The sequence below is a fragment of the Ovis canadensis genome, chromosome 20, assembly GCF_042477335.2.
Source record: "Ovis canadensis isolate MfBH-ARS-UI-01 breed Bighorn chromosome 20, ARS-UI_OviCan_v2, whole genome shotgun sequence".
In the NCBI taxonomy this organism is placed as follows: Eukaryota; Metazoa; Chordata; class Mammalia; order Artiodactyla; family Bovidae; genus Ovis; species Ovis canadensis.
Genome location: NC_091264.1, coordinates 45,013,308 through 45,032,552, shown reverse-complemented (window position 1 = coordinate 45,032,552; position 19,245 = coordinate 45,013,308). Strand labels below are relative to the sequence as shown.

General features: G+C 40.8%; 1 protein-coding gene and 2 pseudogenes across 1 annotated transcript; 2 read left to right on the top strand and 1 right to left on the bottom strand.

Moving 5' to 3' along the window:
• Nucleotides 1-3,248: 3,248 nt before the first annotated feature.
• LOC138425608 (putative olfactory receptor 2B8) lies at nucleotides 3,249-4,202 on the bottom strand (annotated as a pseudogene).
• A 5,852-nt stretch (nucleotides 4,203-10,054) lies between these two features.
• On the top strand, nucleotides 10,055-13,000 carry LOC138425885 (BOLA class I histocompatibility antigen, alpha chain BL3-6-like; annotated as a pseudogene).
• A 4,912-nt stretch (nucleotides 13,001-17,912) lies between these two features.
• LOC138425610 (putative olfactory receptor 2B8) lies at nucleotides 17,913-18,857 on the top strand. The gene has a single exon (XM_069563733.1). It carries the CDS (start codon nucleotides 17,913-17,915, stop codon nucleotides 18,855-18,857), a length of 945 nt encoding a protein of 314 aa, XP_069419834.1.
• The last annotated feature ends 388 nt before the right edge of the window (nucleotides 18,858-19,245 follow it).

Sequence of the window (19,245 nt, the reverse complement as noted above, 5' to 3'; positions counted from 1 at the left end):
GTTGGTGATGGACTGGGAGGCCTGGCGTGCTGCGATTCATGGGTCGCAAAGAGTCGGGCATTACTGAGTGACTGAACTGAACTGAACTGAACTAACAGACATAAAACATAGAGCTAAAGACTAGCAGAGGGGCACTCCCCACCCCCTTTCTGATGTCTATGTTAGGAGCTTTCTCTGTCCCTTCTTATACTTTAATAAAATTCTGCTATACAAAAGCTCTTGAGTGATCAAGCCTGGTCCCTGGTCCCAAGTTAAATGTTCTTCTTCAGAGATCATGAATCTGACATCATTCAATGTAAGCTATCAGCGGTATACTTTCATATTTGAAGTGATTTCCTGATGGTCCACCTTCCAATCAGCCTCCATCTAGATGCTGACTGAGATCCTCCGCTTTAGAACATTAAGAGGTCTTGATAAACCTTTAAATGCTGGGAGCCACTAAGAATAAGGTGGAGCAGAAATATTCCATAATTGTTAACAAGCTACACCCCTGCCTGAGAGAGAAAGCAGGGGACAGAGACAGTGGTAGACAGAGAAGGACTCTTCTTTAAGCTACTGGATTTTCAGGGTCTTTTTATTATAGCAGCTTAACCTTTAATTCAACTAATAGAGTTTTCCTCTCACATCTCTGGATTTTCCTCCCAATCTCATGAAGAGTCTTAAAATTCTCTATGACCCAATCATTAAATATTGAGCTGCCTCAACCTTGGTCTTCAGTCTTCTTTCTCTAAAATCTCTCCTCATGTAATGTCCTTCATTCTTTTGGTTCCCAGGAGTAATGACCATTAGCAGTTGCCAGAAAATGAAAATAGAATCTGGGTAATAAACTCTAACCTTTTTTGTCTTTTCCTTGGTGCCTAGTATTGTTTCACTTTCTCATAGGGTACCTGGTACAGAGGCATTGTGTCCCAAACTTCAGCTCAGGGGACTATGTGCAGAAGGGCTGTGAAAGGCACAATTCTAGATGGCGGCAGCAGGCCGTGTGCAGAGACACTGCGCCTGGCACTGGGGTGTGGAGCCACAGGAAGGGCAGCTGCGCCTGCCCAGGCAGAGCCATGCAACCTGCTTCCCAATGATGAGAGACCCCAATCAAGCCACCTGCGGATGGGCTGTCCAGCAGAGGGCATACTCTTGATGCTGCGCTCCCATTTCTCCATTTTACAACTAAAGGATAAAACTTCCTTTGCTTCTACTTTTTAAAAATATTTATTTTTATGTATTTACTTGACTGTAGCAGATCTTAGTTGTGGCAAGCAGGACCTAGTTGTCCAAGCGAGGATCAAACCCAGGTCCCCTGCACTGGAAGTGCAGAGTCAGCCACTGGGCCGCCAGGGAAGTTCCTTCCCTTGCTTCTGAGCTGAACTCTGTCTTGTTCTATTGGCACGACCAACACCCAGCAAAAAGACCATTTTTAGGGCCCAACTTCAAAGAGTTGGTAACAGTTGCAAATGTCTTTGACAGTCAGAAACTTCAAATTTTGTATTTATGATCCAGAACATTTTTATAGGTCCCCCAGACTCTTGGTCATTGCCTAGGCTTTCCCAGAAAAGAGAACTTGAAACAAAGGTTTATGCACAAGCAATTAATGCAAATGAGATACAGCATCAGGAGTGAAAGAAAGGGAACAGAAGGGGAAGAAAAGCAAACTTGTCAAGGATACATTATCAAATTTGCTGTTAGTATGGAGTAACTGTGTGTTCAATCACATTTGTCCCCCTGAAGCGTGTCTTAGGAGACATCCAGTAGATCCCCACCCAGGAGAAGAAAGGAAAAATAATCTGCTCATCAGCCCCCATTTCCCATTAGTCAAATCTTCACTCTGAATCTGAGCAGTTCCATGTAGGGCACTTGCTGGTGACAGACCCCTGTGTGTCCCCACTTACTGATTTGTTCTCTTTGTTTTTTTAATGTTTGGCCATGCTGCATGGCATGTAGATCTTAGTTTCCTGACCAGGGATGCAACCCTAGACTACTGCAGTGAAAGCGAGGACTCTTAACCACCGGGCCAACAGGAAAGACCTCGCACTGATTGGACTTTTTTGTTTGTTTGTTTTTGCTGTGCTCAGTCTTTGTTGCAACTCTTCCTTGCTCCATACAGGCTTTGTCTAGCTGCGGTGCAAGGGCTTCTCATTGCTGTGGCTTCTCTTGTTGAGGACCACAGGCTCTAGGGCGTGCCGGCTTCAGTAGTTGTAGCTCTTAGGATCTTGAGAGCTGGCTGGGTAGCTGCTGCGCATGGCCTTAGTTGCTCCGCATCATGTAGGAACTTCCTGGACCAGGAATGTAACTTGTGTTCGCTGCACTGGCAGCAGGATTCTACCACTAGAACACCAGAGAGGGCCCTACTTATTGTTGACTGGGAAGAGAGGCTATGGAAATACACTGTGACCTCCTAGACCCTCCATGTGGAACAAAGAACAGACCCTAACAGTTACTATTTATGGAGGTAAACAATGCACAAAGAAAGACAGGACAGGCAAGCAGGAGAGCAGCCGTATCTTAAACAATGAATCTGTCACAAGGACTTGGAAATCGGCCTTCCCCATATGAACATTCCAGGCCATCATACAGGAAGATTAGAGACCACATCAAGGAGATGGAAACCATGCCAACTGTGGCAATCTAGATCAGGAAGCCCTAAGTAGACCCAGAAGCCTAATGCAGGCATTTGAGTGAGTCCAGCCGAGACCAGAAGAATTGTCCAGCTAAACGTAGCACAAATGCTGATGCAGATAATTGTGAGATAAATGAATGGTTAATGTTTTAAGCAAGTAAATTTTGAAGTGATTTGTTATACAGAAGAAGCTAACTGATATCTACCCTTTGGCATCTGAACACATGTGTTGAAGCTGTAACAGTTCTTAGGAAATGATAAAATGTTAATATTCCTTACAGCGTTTCAGTGGTTTCCTATTCTTATTTTGGCTGTGATTTCATGTAATATATTCATATGTCATCTTGTAAATAGATGTGGAATAATGTCCTTAAAGGGAGTAAAACAAGAAAAACCCTAGAACTTTCAAAAACAATAACTACAAAACAAATGCTGTCAGAACACTGAATTCATGTCTCTGGAAGTTGAAATGAATACAAAAACTTAGAATTTGACCGCTCATGTTTCAAAGGGAATGAAGTAAACAAATTCCATTCAGAGTTGCCAAAGGAAATTTTAGATGACTCATGGGACACACATGTATATCTGAATAGTTCTCGTTTTCAAAGTCCTTCCATTAAACTGTCCTCCTCAGCCATCATCTGGAGTCAGAGTCATTCCAAAGCACCTTCTTCATCGCTCCCTTCACATCCCTGTTCCTCAGCGTATATATGAGGGGGTTGGTCATGGGGATAATGACAGTGTAGAAGAGAGACATGAACTTGTCTTGATCCTGGGAGTTGCTGCTACTGGGCTGAACATACACATAGATGGCTGTGCCAAAGAACAGGGAGACCACCATGAGGTGGGATCCACATGTGACACATGCTTTTCTTTGCCCTGCAGTGGACTTTATTCTTAAGACCGCCCAGACAATCCGACCATAGGAGACCATGATTAATGAAACAGGTGCGAGAAGCATGATGACACTGGCAAAGAAAGTCACATACACATTCACGGAGATGTCAACACAAGCAAGTTTGAGAAAAGAAGGGATCTCACAAAAGAAGTGGGCTAATTTATTTCTCCCACAACGAGGTAGAAGGAAGACAAGCGCTGTCTGCAATAAGGAGTTGGCAAAACCAGTGATCCATGAAGCAGAAGCCATCAGGGCACACAGACGGGGGTGCATGATTACTGTGTAGTGAAGGGGCCTGCAAACAGCTGCATAGCGGTCAATTGCCATAACTCCTAAGAGAATACATTCTGTACCTCCCAACGTCAGAGAGATGAACATTTGAACTACACAACCACCAAAGGAGATAGATTTGTCTGCTCTGCTGAGATTAACTAGGAGCTGTGGAACAATGCTAGTTGTGTAGCACATGTCCAGAAAGCTCAGGTTAGACAGGAAAAAGTACATCGGGGTGTGAAGACGTGGGTCCAAGTAGGACAATGCAATGATGGTTGTGTTTCCCAGCAAAGTGAAGATGTAGAAGATCAAAAGAACCACAAAGAGGACTGGCTCAAGTTGAAGCCTGTCAGAGAAGCCCAGTAAGATAAATCCAGCAAAAGAACTTTCATTTTTCTGTTCCATCCTTTGTTAGCACATGGCTCCTGTCAAATCAAGTGTTTAGCGATTTATTAAAGGTATCTTCCCAAAGAGTGCATAGATGAAGAGGAAAATCTGTCACTTTCAAAGACATGAAAAAAAAACAAAAACAATGACATGGTCATGTGATTTTATATGCAACTATTTGAATAAATTATGTACTCACTGAAATTGATATATCTTAAATTAATTAGGTCTTTACTATTCACAAAAATTATATATTGAAATAAATATAAGAAAAGAATAATAATAAAATCAAGTAATGAACCTTGGTTTACATCAATCATAGATATAAAATGCCTTTTTTAGATTGAGTTTAATAGGATAAAAGTATGATGTTATTTATGTACAACTTAGAGAAAGTGGGAATGAGGGAAAATCAAGGGAGAGTGATTAGAAAGAGTAAGAAAATATAGACAAAGGGAGAAAGTTTATTCTAAAAATGTATCTCATAATTCTACATAACTTGATTTGCACGTATCTCACATGTAATAGAACAATACAAAATGATCTCTAAAATGCATTCAGATATAGAAATTTATGAGCTAGAATGTACTTTTACAAAGGGTTATAGTACATTCAATGTATCCCTAAGATACTTCTCATAGATACATTCTGGCAAAATAGTTATCTCTACTCCTAATGCATTATATTTGTGAATGCTATATCCTGGTCTTTTGGTATAGTAGTAAAAAATAAATTGCTCAGAACCTGAAAATATCACCTTTAATTATAGTGCTTAACTTTTGTCCTTGAGATACCTAAGATTTCTACACCAATTTAACAAGAACTCCAAAACTTTATTCACTGTGCATAATCAGTTCACGGGCTTCCCTTTTGGTTCAGTGGTAAAGAAACCACCTGCCAATGCAGGAAATGCAGGAAAGGCAGGTTCAGTCCCTGGATCAAGAAGATAACTTTAAGATGAAAATGGAAACCCACTTCAGCAGAGAATCCTGGAAGGCTACAGTCTATGAGGTCAAAAAGGGTTGGACTTGCCTTAGTAACCAAACAACAAAAGTAGTCACTTCACAACAGAATTTCAAACTCCAGTGACCAGAACTTACCTCTTCTTTCTGCTGATTTCAGTTTCATATATTACCAACAACTAAAATGCCTGGAATTCCTATACGAGATAGGATTATTCACTATCAACATTCTAATGACAATGAAGAACACATAGATGAGGAGGCAATGGATCTATCACAGTCTCAGAAATAACACTTCTAATCACTATGGACAGAGGTTGGCCAGGTTGGAGAAAAGAGGCTGAAATGGGAATTCCTTTGCATGCTGTTTATTGAGTGAATGTCCTCAAGACAAAGAGAATCAGGGAAGCAAAACAGAGCAGACAAATGTGTTAAGCAAGGATGTGATCTCAAATGGAATACATGAACATGATCCCATAGAAAGCTGGGAAAGGACTCTCCAAATAGAGCTATCTGCTGATAAAAATATTGTGCTTCACTTACACAATCACTGCTAGCCACATGCTGCTATCTGAGCCTTTCAAGTAGGGCAGATAAAGAACTGAATTTTAAATTTAATTTTAATTCAGGTAAATTTAAATACCTACTTATTTAGATGTGACTAGTTACTACTGTACAGAATAACAAGCTGTGGAGCATGCATTGTATCAGATTTAGTTCCACCTTGACAAAAAGGCAGCCTTTTATAAATCTCACCAGTCTGTCATTGACTACAAGCTGCCCCAACCACATTCGGAACTTCTGGCAATGTGGCTCCATTCAACTGATGGCTATTTTCTAAAGAAGGAAAGGGCTGAGAAGCTGTCAATCAATACTCATGACAAATATGGTGTGAATCAGTGCAGCAGCCGGCAGAAAATATCTGAGCTGGACATTGAAAGCATTCATAAAAAATGAGACTCCATTCATACAAAACAAGAGTCCATTCATACAAAATGTAGTCCATTCATAAGTGTGTGCAAGAATGGAAGGATAGTCACAGTCATATTACACATCACCTTGTCATTTGCCTAATTCACCAATAAATTAAACATTCAGATCACCTTTTCTGACCCACGTTTCTCCTCTCAAATTGGTTTCCTCCTCAATGGAAGAATGATCATTTTTCATTAACAGAAATACAAAACTGCATTGACCCAATAACCACAAAATGAACCTTCATTGTTGTAATTATCAAGCTAGCATCTGGAAGATTACATATGTTCATTTCTTTGAGAAAATGAACATTTAAAAACTACAGATATTGACAATACACTTTAAGAAACATTCTGTAATTTCACAGAAATATGAGCTGAGGGAAAAATGAAAGTGTACAGTCTAACATTTTCACATTCATATATATGCTATTATCCAATTACTGAAGGACATGTTTTATGACAGCCAAATATCCTGAATTTAAATTGCTCCAGATATCCATACTGAGACATAATGAATACACTACAATAGGATGAAATGTCTAGGAACACAAAGTTGGCTTCCACAAGGAAGACTTAGTTTGGTTTTTAAATTTGGTGAATTTCTACAGGAGTTTCTGGTTTGTTTTTTTTGTTTGTTTGTTTGTTTTGTTTTGTTTTTGCCAACTGACATGTATGTTACTCAATTTAGCCTTTAAAGAACACTTGCAACTGAAAACAAACTAACTTATCAATTCTTAAAGTCCACAGAGATCGAGTTCCTGTCCTCTCAATCTTATTCCCCTCATGTGAGTGTCCTAAGCTCATTCCCTATCTCATTTCCAGTTCCTGCTTTTAATACAGTACTGGGCAATGGAACATGAGTATGTAGACTAAGGATGCAGGTTGCATGCATTGAGTAGATAAGTTGACTCTACCAGCATTGGAATATCCTTAAGTTTTCCCTAAGCAAGATGCTTTTTCTTGATAACTTCAAATACCTTCACAGGGTACTGAAGATCAGCATTGTGTCTAGCTGGTAGGATGACATAGGAAGGCAATTTCAAACTCTCAGGATTCCTTCTGAATATAATGTCTTGGCTCTATGATGGAGAGCTCATTATGAAAACATGAGATTGGTATGAACCTGCAGTATAATGGTCTGGTGAAAACAGTTTACCTGACTGAAGTCTCTGGGGAATGTTTGTCCTGTACCATTAATTAGCTGATGTCACCTAGCTGCCCAGAGACGACAATCCTCAGGGAAAATGAATATCAAGGAGAATGCAAAAGGATACCTAATCTACCTCTTTTATAATTTCTTAAAATTGACAGAGGTCAGATAATTCCCTTGACTTCTCAGTTACCTTAACTCTCCTCTTTTAATGATTTAGATATTTTATTAAACGCTTGATATTTTTTCATACAATTGGAAAAAAATTATCCACATATAAATAAGAATGCATTCAGTTACTTAATTTTAAATGTAAATTAATTTTATCTAATATTCATAACCAACTTTTAATAGATAACAGAGTTACGAATTCACTTCAGTTCAATTCAGTCGCTCAGTCGTGTTCGACTCCTCGTGACCCCATGAACCACAGCACACCAGGCCTCCCTGTCCATCATGAACTTCTGTCATCCCCTTCTCCTCCTGCTTTCAATCTTTCTCAGCATCAGGGTCTTTTCAAATGAGTCAGCTCTTCGCATCAGGTGGCCAAAATATTGGAGCTTCAACTTCAGTCCTTCAACATCAGTCCTTCCAATGTAACACCCAGGACTGATTTCCTTTAGGATGGACTGGTTGGATCTCCTTGCAGTCCAAGGGACTCTCAAGAGTCTTCTCCAACACCACAGTTCAAAAGCATCAATTCTTCAGTGCTCAGCTTTCTTCACAGTCCAACTCTCACATCCATACATGACTACTGGAAAAACCGTAGCCTTGACTAGACAGACCTTTGTTGACAAAGTAATGTCTCTGCTTATTAATATGCTCTCTGGATTGGTCATAACTTTACTTCCAAGGAGTAAGCATCTTTTAACCAATCAGGCTGCTGCTAAGTAGCTTCAGTCGTGTCTGACTCTGTGTGACCCCATAGACTGCAGCCCACCAGGCTCCCCTGTCCCTGGTATTCTTCAGGCAAGAACACTGGAATTAGGCAGTGTCTACCTAATCTTTAAGGTAAATATATTAAAGGTCAACCACCACATTTTACTCCCAAACTGCTAATATGGCTAAGGAAAACTACCTGTCCTCTATGATGTTGTTCAATTTCTATCTGAAAGTTGTAATGATTTACATAAGCAAACAGGAAAATTATTGATTTCTTAAATGGAACTTCCATGGTTTGTTTAAATTCAACTCATCTTTGCATTTATTTCCACATGATTGAGTTAAACAAGATAGCTATAATTGTTAAAGTAAATTGAAAGAAACTTGATGGGTATTGTATGTTTTGAAGTTTGAATATCAATTAATTTCAGAACAACTTATACACTTGACTATACAGGCAAAAGGCAGGAACAATTAGCATCTGTCCATGGAAGGCATTGGTCCTAACCATCAAAGGCAGCTTCAAAAAATATACAATCTCTTTTCCCCACTAGAACATATTTTCTTTCAGAGTAATAGACAACTTCTAGCTAGTAGTACAAGCTATCTCAGGGAAAGCTATTTAGGTTGGAAGCATCTTGGTTTTTGTATGTCTTTAGTCAGACAAGCATACAGATCCTCTTTAACTAATTTACATGCTATAGTCAAGCATTTCACATAGAACCATAAATTCCAGTTTTTTTAATAACATTCTACCCATGGGGAAAAATTATCTTTTCCTTAAAATACTCTTAGAATTTTCTCAGTAATCTCTCTACTAGTTAAATTCTATGATAATATTTACTCAAATGTAAAGATTAGTACTGCATACAGTGTGCAGAGATGGAGGGAATTACAGACATGCAATTAACATTTCTTGCCATTTCCATCTTGTTGCTGTAAATATTAATTGGCGTAATAATGTTGGATAATAATTTGACATTATCTAGAAATGCTTACTTGCAATTACATGCTTTTTTCCTATGCTATTTTGTAAAATTCTTATTTTGTATTGGAATATAATACACTGAAAGAATAATCTATTTCTTTTTTAAATGCACAAATGAGGACTCGTCAAAATAAAGAGCATTTGTCTGTTAAAGACTCTGTTAAGAGGATAATAAGATAAGCTACAAACTGGAAGAAAATAGTTTCAAGCTACTTATCTTACAAAACACTCATGTCTAGAATATATAAACAACTCACAAAACTCTACAATCAGAAAATAGCTCAATGAAAAAACATTTCAGCAAATAACTCACCAATGCAAATATATGAATGGTAAATAAGCACATGTAAAGACGTTTAGCATCACTAACCTTCAGGAAAATGCAGATTAAGAACATGAAGAGATATCACTACCTACCTACTAGAACAACCAAGACAAAAAAATATCAGAACAATACCAAATGTTGGCATCATTGTGGAAAAACTGAATCACTCATACATTGCTAATCAGAATATAAAATGATACATCTGCTTTATAAAAGAGCTTGAATGTTTCTTTTAAAAACCAAATATACACTTGCCTTAGACCCAGTAATCATGCTCTTTGGCATTTATGACAGAGAAACAAAAATGTATTCCACACAAAAACCTGTGCCCAATTATTTATAGCAGTTTTATCTGTAACAGCAAGAAGCTGAAAACAAATAAAATGTTCTGAACAAGTGCTGGCACATCAAAACTTGAAATACTACTTGGCAATAAAAAAGGAATAAGCTACTAATACACACAACATCTCAAAGGTATTATGTTGAATGAAAATGTCTATCTTAATAGGTTAAATATTATATGATCCCATCTAAATCCCTTCCACAAAAATGACAGAATAATAGAGATGGGGATCAAGATAGTTGTGCCCAGGAGTGAGTGATGGTCTATGGAGGGTGTAGGGGAGGGGAGAAAATGAGTGTGATTATAAAGCGGTATCACAAAGAAGATGTGAGTGGTCAAGGGGTAATTCCATATTTTGATCATGATGATGGCTACAGGAATCTACATGAAAAAATTACATGGAACTCTATATATACGTTGTACCAATGTCAGTTTCTGAGCTTTTAAATTGTATTATAGTTACAGAATATATAACCATTGGGAAAAAGGTCAAAGGTACCCAAGACCTATCTATACAATCTTAGACCTTTCTGTTAATCTGCAACTATTTCAAAATAAACAGGTTTTTTTAAAAGGTCTTGAATAGAACAAGAACTAGAGAATGAGAAAAAGAGGGACAGATGGAAACACACGGCAAAACAAAAATGGCAATGAGAGAGACAAGGAGAGAGGAAGCTGTGCAAAAAACTAGAAGGTTTCTGTTCACTCATGACATAGGGGCTCCAGATCTCCCCTCCTCCCTTGGGCACACTGAATCTACAGTTTTACCCAAAACAACTCCTTTGAAAAGAAATGCGCGAACTAGCTGGGTGAAGCTATTCTTATTCACAGAAGGTGAATAAGAAAAACCCAAACTAAAGTCAACTTCAATTCATTTCAGTCGCTCAGTCGTGTCCGACTCCTTGCAACCCCATAAAGCACAGCACGCCAGGCCTCCCAGTCCATCACCAACTCCCAGAGTCCACCGAAACCCATGTCCACTGAGTCAGCAATGCCATCCAACCATCTCATCCTCTGTTGTCCCCTTCTATCCTGCCTCAATCTTTCCCAACATCAGGGTCTTCTCAAATGAGTCAGAACTTCGCATCAGGTGGCCAAAGTTTTGGAGTTTCAGCTTCAACATCGGTCCTTCCAATGAACACCCAGGACTGATCTTTAGGATGAACTGGTTGGATCTCCTTGCAGTCCAAGAGACTCTCAAGAATCTTCTTTAACATCACAGTTCAAAAGCATCAATTCTTCGGCACTCAGCTTTCTTTCTAGTCCAACTCTCACATCCATACATGACCACTGGAAAAACCACAGCCTTGACTAGACGGACCTTAGTCAGCAAAGTAATGTCTCTGCTTTTTAATATACTGTCTAGGTTGGTCATACCTTTCCTTCCATGGAGTATTGTCTTTTAATTTCATGGCTGCAATCACCACTGCCAATTTCTCCCTGAGAAACAAAGTGTTGCATGTCTGGGACCCTCAGTTTGAAGACTTACACTTGAGACATGGGCCTCCAAAGCCCCTCTGAAAGTCAATGACGTTTGTGTCCATGAAATCCATGAGGCTATAATGAACTAAGAAACAGGCTCACCCAGACTCACTGTGGCTGTCTCTCCAGGGCACAGCACACAGACACAGACTGAAACCTCCAGCTTCTCCCTGAAAGAAGCCTATTTCCTTACCTTAAAAGCTAAGACTTCTAACACATATCTAGGAGTCAACTGCAATCTTTGCCAAACACCTGAGAAGCCAACAGGTGCCATCATCGTGCTCTCCCTCTGTCCCACCCCAGGTCACTGGTGTCTCTGTGAAAAGAATTTGTGCACGTGTATGGCTGCCCAGGTTTTATGGCTGCTGCCAGAGGGCACACTCCTTGATCACCTGGTTCAGTGGCTTGCGTTTCAGGGTCCAACAAGAGAGTAGCAAAAAAAAAAAAAAAAAAACAGCCTGGAACTGGCTACCTGCACCCATGCACCCAGGGCTCAGTGTTGAGGGAACAGACAGAAACACCCATCTCCGTCTTCTCCTGAAAGAAGTATAATTGCATATTTGAAAAGTTATTGCCTCCGGTTCTGGTAGATTGCCTACGATGGCAACAATCACCTTACCCTGAATGAGGACCTGTGCTTCAGGACCACAGCGGATGCAGAGGCTGAGATCTCCAAGCTCAAGCTTGAGCAGGGCAATGCTGCAGGGAACAGTAGGAACTACCTGGATGGGGACTGTGGAAGGTGGCTCCACAGACACCTGGAGAACAGGAAGGACACGCTGCTGCGTGCAGGTACGAGGGGCGCGGGGCCTCCCTGATCCCTGCTAGGGCTGATCCTGGCTTCCCACGAGGAGAAGAAAGTGAGGTCAATGTGGAAACAGCACCCCGATTCCTGTCAGCAGAGGGAGAAATTCGCCCAGGTTTTCATATTCTGTACAAGAGAGTAACTCGCCAGTGGCCCAACTTCTCTGAAGGACAATTAAGGAATCCAGTCTCTTTGGGGAAGAAGCAGGAACCCATCCCTGAGATAACTGGTCAGCGGTGCCCCTTCCCCCTGGGTGCCATCTTGTGAACCATGACTGTCTCTCAGGGCCAGGTCTCATTCTGAGAACATGTTTGGAGGCCTGACTCCAGCTTTTCTGAGTCATTCAGCCTCCACCCAAGTCAGGACCATGACTCTGTATTCATTCCCTTACATAGTGCCTCCTACCTTGGTTCTCACCCTGACTCCAGAACTTTCCAAGGACTTGGGAACATGCCCAGACCTCTGAGTTCAGGCTGGTGTCTGGTGTTTGTGCTGCTTCTTTTCAAACCCACTGTCCTATTTATTCTCAAGATGGTCACAGGATGCTGCTTCCAGGACCCATGGAGGTAACACTAAATGGGACTTTCTGATTCATCCTCCAGAGACCCTCTGAAGACACATGTGACCCAGCACCCCATGTCTGACTGTGAGGTCCCTCTGAGGTACTGGGCCCTGGGCTTCTACCCTGAAGAGATTTCAATGACCTGGCAGCATGACACGGAGGACCAGACCCAGGACATGGAGCTTGTAGAGCCCAGCCTTCAGGGAATGGAACCTTCCAGAACTGGGTGGCCCCAGTGGTCCGTTCTGGAGAGGAGCAGAGATACATGTGCAATAAGCAGTGCAAGGGGCTTCAGGAGACTTTCACGCTGAGATGGGGTAAGGAGGAGGCTGCGGTGGAGCTTCTTCTCAGATAAAGCTGGAGCCTTTCTGGACCCCTTCAGCAAGGTCAGGACTCAAACCTGAAGTCCGGGCCCCTTCTCTTTCCTCCACAGTACCTTCTCAGTCCTCTGTCTCCAACACAGACATCATTGTTAGTCTGGTTCTACTCGTGGTCATTGGAGTTGTAGTAACTGGAGAGGTGGACTATAAAGAAAGCTGAGTGCCGAAGAATTGATGCTTTTGAGCTGTGGTGTTGGAGGAGACTCTTAAGACTCCTTGGACTGCAAGGAGATCCCACAAGTCCAATAAAGGAAATCAGTCCTGAATATTCATTGGAAGATCTGATGCTGAACGTGAAACTCCAATACTTTGGTCACTTAATGTGAAGAACTGACTCATTTGAAAAGACCCTGATACTGGGAAAGATTGATGCAGGAGGAGAAGGGGACAACAGAGCATGAGATGATTGGATGGCATCACTGACTCAGTGAACATGAATTTGAGTAAACTTAGGAGTTGGCAATGGACAGGGAGGCCTGGCGTGCTGCAGTCCCTGGGGTTGCAAAGAGCTGGACACGACTCAGCAACTGAACTGAACTGAATCAAATTTTGATATTTGTTGTCTCCGGGCCTGTTGGGGGAAGGATTTTCTAATACCCTTTCTGAAAGCCTATTAACAACTACCACATCTTATAATTCCCTGAATCTCCTGGAGAATTGTCTATCAGGTACATTATCCCCAGGGTTGATACTGGGAAATCCACATGGGGATAAGTAACTATTACTGGAGTTGAGGGAGACTGGGTTCCCAGAAGCTACAAAGAAGCTGTAAATTTCAATGTAAGGAAGTCCTGTGGTCACTCCAGTTCTCACTAAGCCAGACATACCCTCCACAAGGATCATTCCATCTCTCATCCTTCTATATCTGGAGGCAAAGGAAACATTCTTTTATTTTTCCCATTATGCTGGAGGCTGATTTGGAAGCCAAAGGCTCTTCCCAGTAGACACCTGCATCCTGATATGAGCATCTGGTAAGTACAATGACCTTTACCTGGTCAAGGCTGTTAAGAAATGAGTCAACCTTGAAGATGAGCACTGTGTGACCCTCTTCCTTTTTCTCAAATCTACTTTTTCCTTCTCTCTCTGCAGGCAGGTTTCCTTTGTTTTTCAGTCCACACAGCATGAAGTGGCAGTAGCTTAAATTCTAAATTTTATATGTCCTCTACCCAAGAGCTAACCATACTTCACCTGGCCATCCCCCACCACCCTTCAAAGACCCCTGAGTGAAAGGGCAGAGTCTTTGATGAAAGGATGGAGATAATCACAAGGGCCACTTTCCCTTGCACATTTCTCTTTAAGTAGAAGAGAAAGATCTACACACTAGAAGTAGCTACTTTAAGATAGAGAGCCCATCTACACTTTAAGTGCAAAGTGGTGAAAGTCGTTGGCATTTTGGGACCCAGAAAACTCAGGGCTGCATCAACATTCGTCACATTGGCAGCTCAGAGACCACTGGTGCCCGACATAGCATCACTTTGTCAAAGCAGGCACTGGCAGATCAGTAGTGATGAGCAACTTAGATGAGAAGGGGAAGAAAATAGAGGGTTCTGCTCACCAGGAACAGAGTTCATGTGAGAACTTTCTGGGAACTCTAGATAGAAACAGTGGCAAATGATAGAAGCAGAGATTTCTGTTGTGCTAGGCAGATGTAGAGCTGAGGGAAAGTCCAGAGAGAAGAAACCTCCCAAGAAGGACTTTTCTTAATTTTCTTCCTTCTGCTTCTTGCAAAGCTCAGAGCCTGCCTCCCCTCCATCTTTGCCCACTTGATATCCCATGGTGAAATGCTAAAGTCTCCACAGGAGTCAGAGAACACTTTTTCACCAAACATTTCTGAATGTCCCCCTATGTGGCAAGAGCAATGCCAAGTGATATGATACAACTCCAGCCTGTGTTTCCTGAAACTGTATCAACCCATAGGCCCAAGAGTGATAATAAACAATAGGCTGTTGTTTTATCTACTATTTTATTTACTATTTCAACCCCACCTAGGACTTCCCAGGTGGCTCAATGTTAAAGAATCCAATGCAGGAGACACGGGTTCAGTTCCTGGGTCAGAAGATCGTCTGGAGAAGGAAATGGTGAACCCACTCCAGCATTCTTGCCTGGGAAATCCCATGGACAATGGAGCCTGGTGGGTACAGTCCACAAGGTCACAAAAGAGTCAGACATGACTTAATGACTAAACAACAACAACAATCCTTGCAGTCTGGCCAAAACGAACTCTTTCTGGCAGTTCCCAGGAAGTTCTTGCATGAGCTCTGTGTTCTCTGGAGTTTAAAGCACCTGTGCCTCTCTCCACTTTGCCTATATCGGTGTAGAATATCTCTCTCTTCCCTTGAGTTTCATTACTCAATCACTGAAGAAATAGCCCAAGAGAGGCCCTCCACTATCTTTAGCTTCTGCTACCAGACTCTCTATCCCTTTGGCTAAGACACAAGACAGTGGGGCTGGGTGAAGAATCAGTAATAGAATCAGAGATGGTGTTGTCTGGCATCCTCTAGCATGCATCTCATTCTACCCCAAAATCAGTCTCTCTTCAGAGGCAAATAGAAGTCTACATTTATAAAACTGGATTTCCATACACAAAGACAAATAAGATTCAGTCCGTGGGCTCACCAAACTATCTTACAAGCACAAAAGGGTCTTGAAGCCAAAACAATAAATATATAAATGTTTATACTCAGAGATATTTGTATATACTATATTTATATAGCATATATTTTATATATTTATTATACATTTTATACATAATCTCATTTTATACATATAGCCTGGAAAAAAACCACTATGAAATAAACACTGAGGACATATATTTCTATCTGATATAAGAAAAAATTAGCTAAGTCTTTAAGTATATTAATGTATTCATACAGTACATGTTGATTCAACTGCATTCAACTGCACACATTACAATACATCTTGACTGTTTCCTGTATGTCAGGCGCTGTTCTACATATATAATGATTTTGTTTTAAAAAGATAAATTTCCTGATCTATAAATCTGTCATTATACTGAGGCAGATTAGAAAATAAATAAGAATTTTTTTTAAGAAACAAGGAAAATTCTGGATAGTAATGAGTGATCTGAAGACGAAATGAAGGGCAATACAATAGACAGTATCTTGAGGGGAGTATTAGTTGCGGTGGTCAGAGAATTTCAGAATGAGAAAAACCAGATAGACATGAACATTTGGGTATTAATGTTGGGAAATTCTACGGATGAGAGGGTTTCCCTGGTGGCTCAGTGAATAAGAATATGTCTGTCAGTGAAGAAGACATGGGTTTGATTGTGATCTGGGAAGTTCCCACATGCCTCAGAGCAATGAAGCTCATGCACCATAACTACTGAGCCGGTGCTCTAGAGCCCAGGAACCACACCTATTGAGCTCACGCACCGCACCTAATTAAGACTGCATGCCCCAGACCTCATGCTCCACAAAAAGAGAAACCCATGCACTGCAAATGGAGAAAGTCCCAACACATCAATGAAGACCCACCACGGCCAACAATAAATGAAATGAATAAATTTTTATAAAATTCTAAAGATGGGAAATTGAGCATAGCAAGAGAAAATACTAGAGAGGCAAGAAAAGGATTATGAAGGCTCTTGTATGCCATAGTGAAGAATTTGGAATCTGAGTTGGAGGCAATTGAAAACCATTGGAAGTTTTGGAGAAGGGAAGTGAGGCAATACTTTTAGGAAGGATAATTCTTTTCACAATATTCAAGAAGGCTATAACCCCTAAATTCCACTTCTAAAACACTTACAGTTTTGAAACTTCTTACATATTATCACTTCTTTGAAAAAATTATTCTGTGACTCTGCTATACTAAACTCTTTTCCAAGCTATGGTACTATTATGAGATATTTCTCCTATTAATATTGCCTCATGGTTTGTGTGTGGTGTGTGTGTCTATGAAAGAGAGAGACATACAGACAGACAAGATTGATTTCTAAAATGAGACCAGATGATTTTATGAAAAAGAGAATGATTAATGTGAGGTCTGAATTTATAGGAAGTGCACACAAAATGTTGAAACAGAGTATTTGCTCTATCATATTAAGCAATTTTGAAAGACATAAAAAGAAAACAAAACTCATTGATGTTTTGCTGAGTTTTCACTGAAAGTGGTAACCATGAGAGTTTCTCAGGCTTAGTCCCTCTGGAACATACAGTATGGACAGTGAATTCTAAATCACTTCCAATAAAAGTTTTCCAATCAATAGGCATGATTACAGACTCCATATCAAAGGTTCCATGACTTTACTTTTTAAAATATATTGTTCCCATTTGAATAAAATCGTTCATTGTAAATTTTATTATCCGTGCATTTTCAGAAAGAAATATTTTTCTCTACACAAAGCAGAAGCAAGAAAGCCAGTCTAAATATTTCAATCGTCCAGGGAAGGACTAAGGCAGTACATATTTGTAACCTATTTCAAACATCTAGATTTAACTTTTGAGAAACTTTTCCATTATCTTTGTAGTTTATACATCATAAAGACAGTATCCCCAGCAGTTAAGAACTCATATTTTAGAGTCTGTTGGAATCCTGCCTCTGTGATTTACTAAGTACCTCACTCTGATAAAATCACTGCACCTCTTTAACCCTCAGTTCCTTCCTATATTTAGCAGAAATCATGATAATGCCAAGCTCACAGAGTTGTTGTGACAAATTGCATAGAAACTGCTTCGGTCAGTGCCTGAAACACAGAAGATACTCTTACCTAGTAACTCTCTAGCACCCCTTTGTTTGTCAACAAAAGAGTAACTGTGAAAATGCCTCAAGCTTCCTCACAAATTCTACTTCCTCAGGGGGAAAGACATGGGTTAAACAAACAGCTTAACAGTATGGAGTTCTCTTAACTCCAACAAGCAGAGTACAATGGAAAGAGCTAACGACAGCGCCTTCTCTGGGTTCATTCTCCTGGGCTTCTCCAACCAGCCCCAGCTGGAAACGGCTCTCTTTGTGGTCATCCTGATCATCTACTTCTTGAGCTGCTTAGGCAATGGCGCCATTATACTTTTGTCAACGATGGATCCTCACCTCCACACCCCTATGTACTTCTTCCTCTCCAACCTCTCTTTTATGGATCTCTGTTTGACTACTTGCACTGTCCCTCAGACCCTGGCCAACTTTAAGGGGAAGGACAAGACCATCACCTATGGCGGCTGTGTGACCCAGCTCTTCATTGCCTTGGGACTTGGGGGAGTAGAGTGTGTCCTCCTGTCTGTCATGGCCTATGACCGGTATGTAGCTGTGTGCCGTCCCCTCCACTACATGGTGATCGTGCATCCCCAGCTTTGCTTGCAGCTGGTTGTAACTGCTTGGCTTACAGGCTTTGGCAATTCTGTAGTCCAGACAGCACTGACCATGACTCTTCCCCTCTGTGGTAAAAAACAAGTGGACCATTTCTTCTGTGAAGTTCCAGTGATGCTGAAACTGGCCTGCACCAACACCTCTGTCAATGAGACTGAAGTCTTCACTGTCAGTACCTTCTTCTTGGTGGTGCCCCTGTCACTCATCTTGGTATCCTACGGTCACATTACCCGTGCAGTCCTGAAGATAAAGTCGGCCCAAGGGAGACAGAAGGCTTTTGGAACCTGTGGTTCTCACCTAATGGTAGTGATTATTTTCTTTGGGACGCTCATCTCCATGTACCTTCAGCCTCCTTCCAGCTATTCACAGGATGTGAACAAAAGCATTGCACTCTTCTACACTCTGGTGACTCCCCTGCTTAATCCCCTGATTTACACTTTGAGAAACAAGGAAGTCAAAGGGGCACTAAGGAGACAAATGAGGAGAATCCTAGACTTGAGACAGAGTTAACGCAGCACTTGCAGGCCCAGGAAGTTCTGCATAGGAACACTTCTGAGTGACTAAACACTAGTTAATGTAAACCAACACATCCTTATAAAGCGCCAACCATGTGCAAGACAGTGTTCTAGGTACTTGAGACGTATCAGTGAGACAGAGGCTAAACCATTGAGCTAAACCTTTGCTAGGGACAATATATGTTAAATAAGATATTCTAAAAATAAACTATGGTATATCATGTACTACACAGTAATGGGAATGAAGAATAATTACACATACAAAAACATGAATGATTCTTACAAACATGACTTACAGTGAGCAAACTAGATACAAAATAATTCCTATTGTATAATGCCATTTACATAAAATTCATCCCAGGCACAACAAATCTCTGGTATTG

Coding starts and splice junctions, on each gene's coding strand:
- LOC138425610 (XM_069563733.1), top strand. CDS start 17,913: ATGGAAAGAGCTAACGACAGCGCCTTCTCTGGGTTCATTCTCCTGGGC.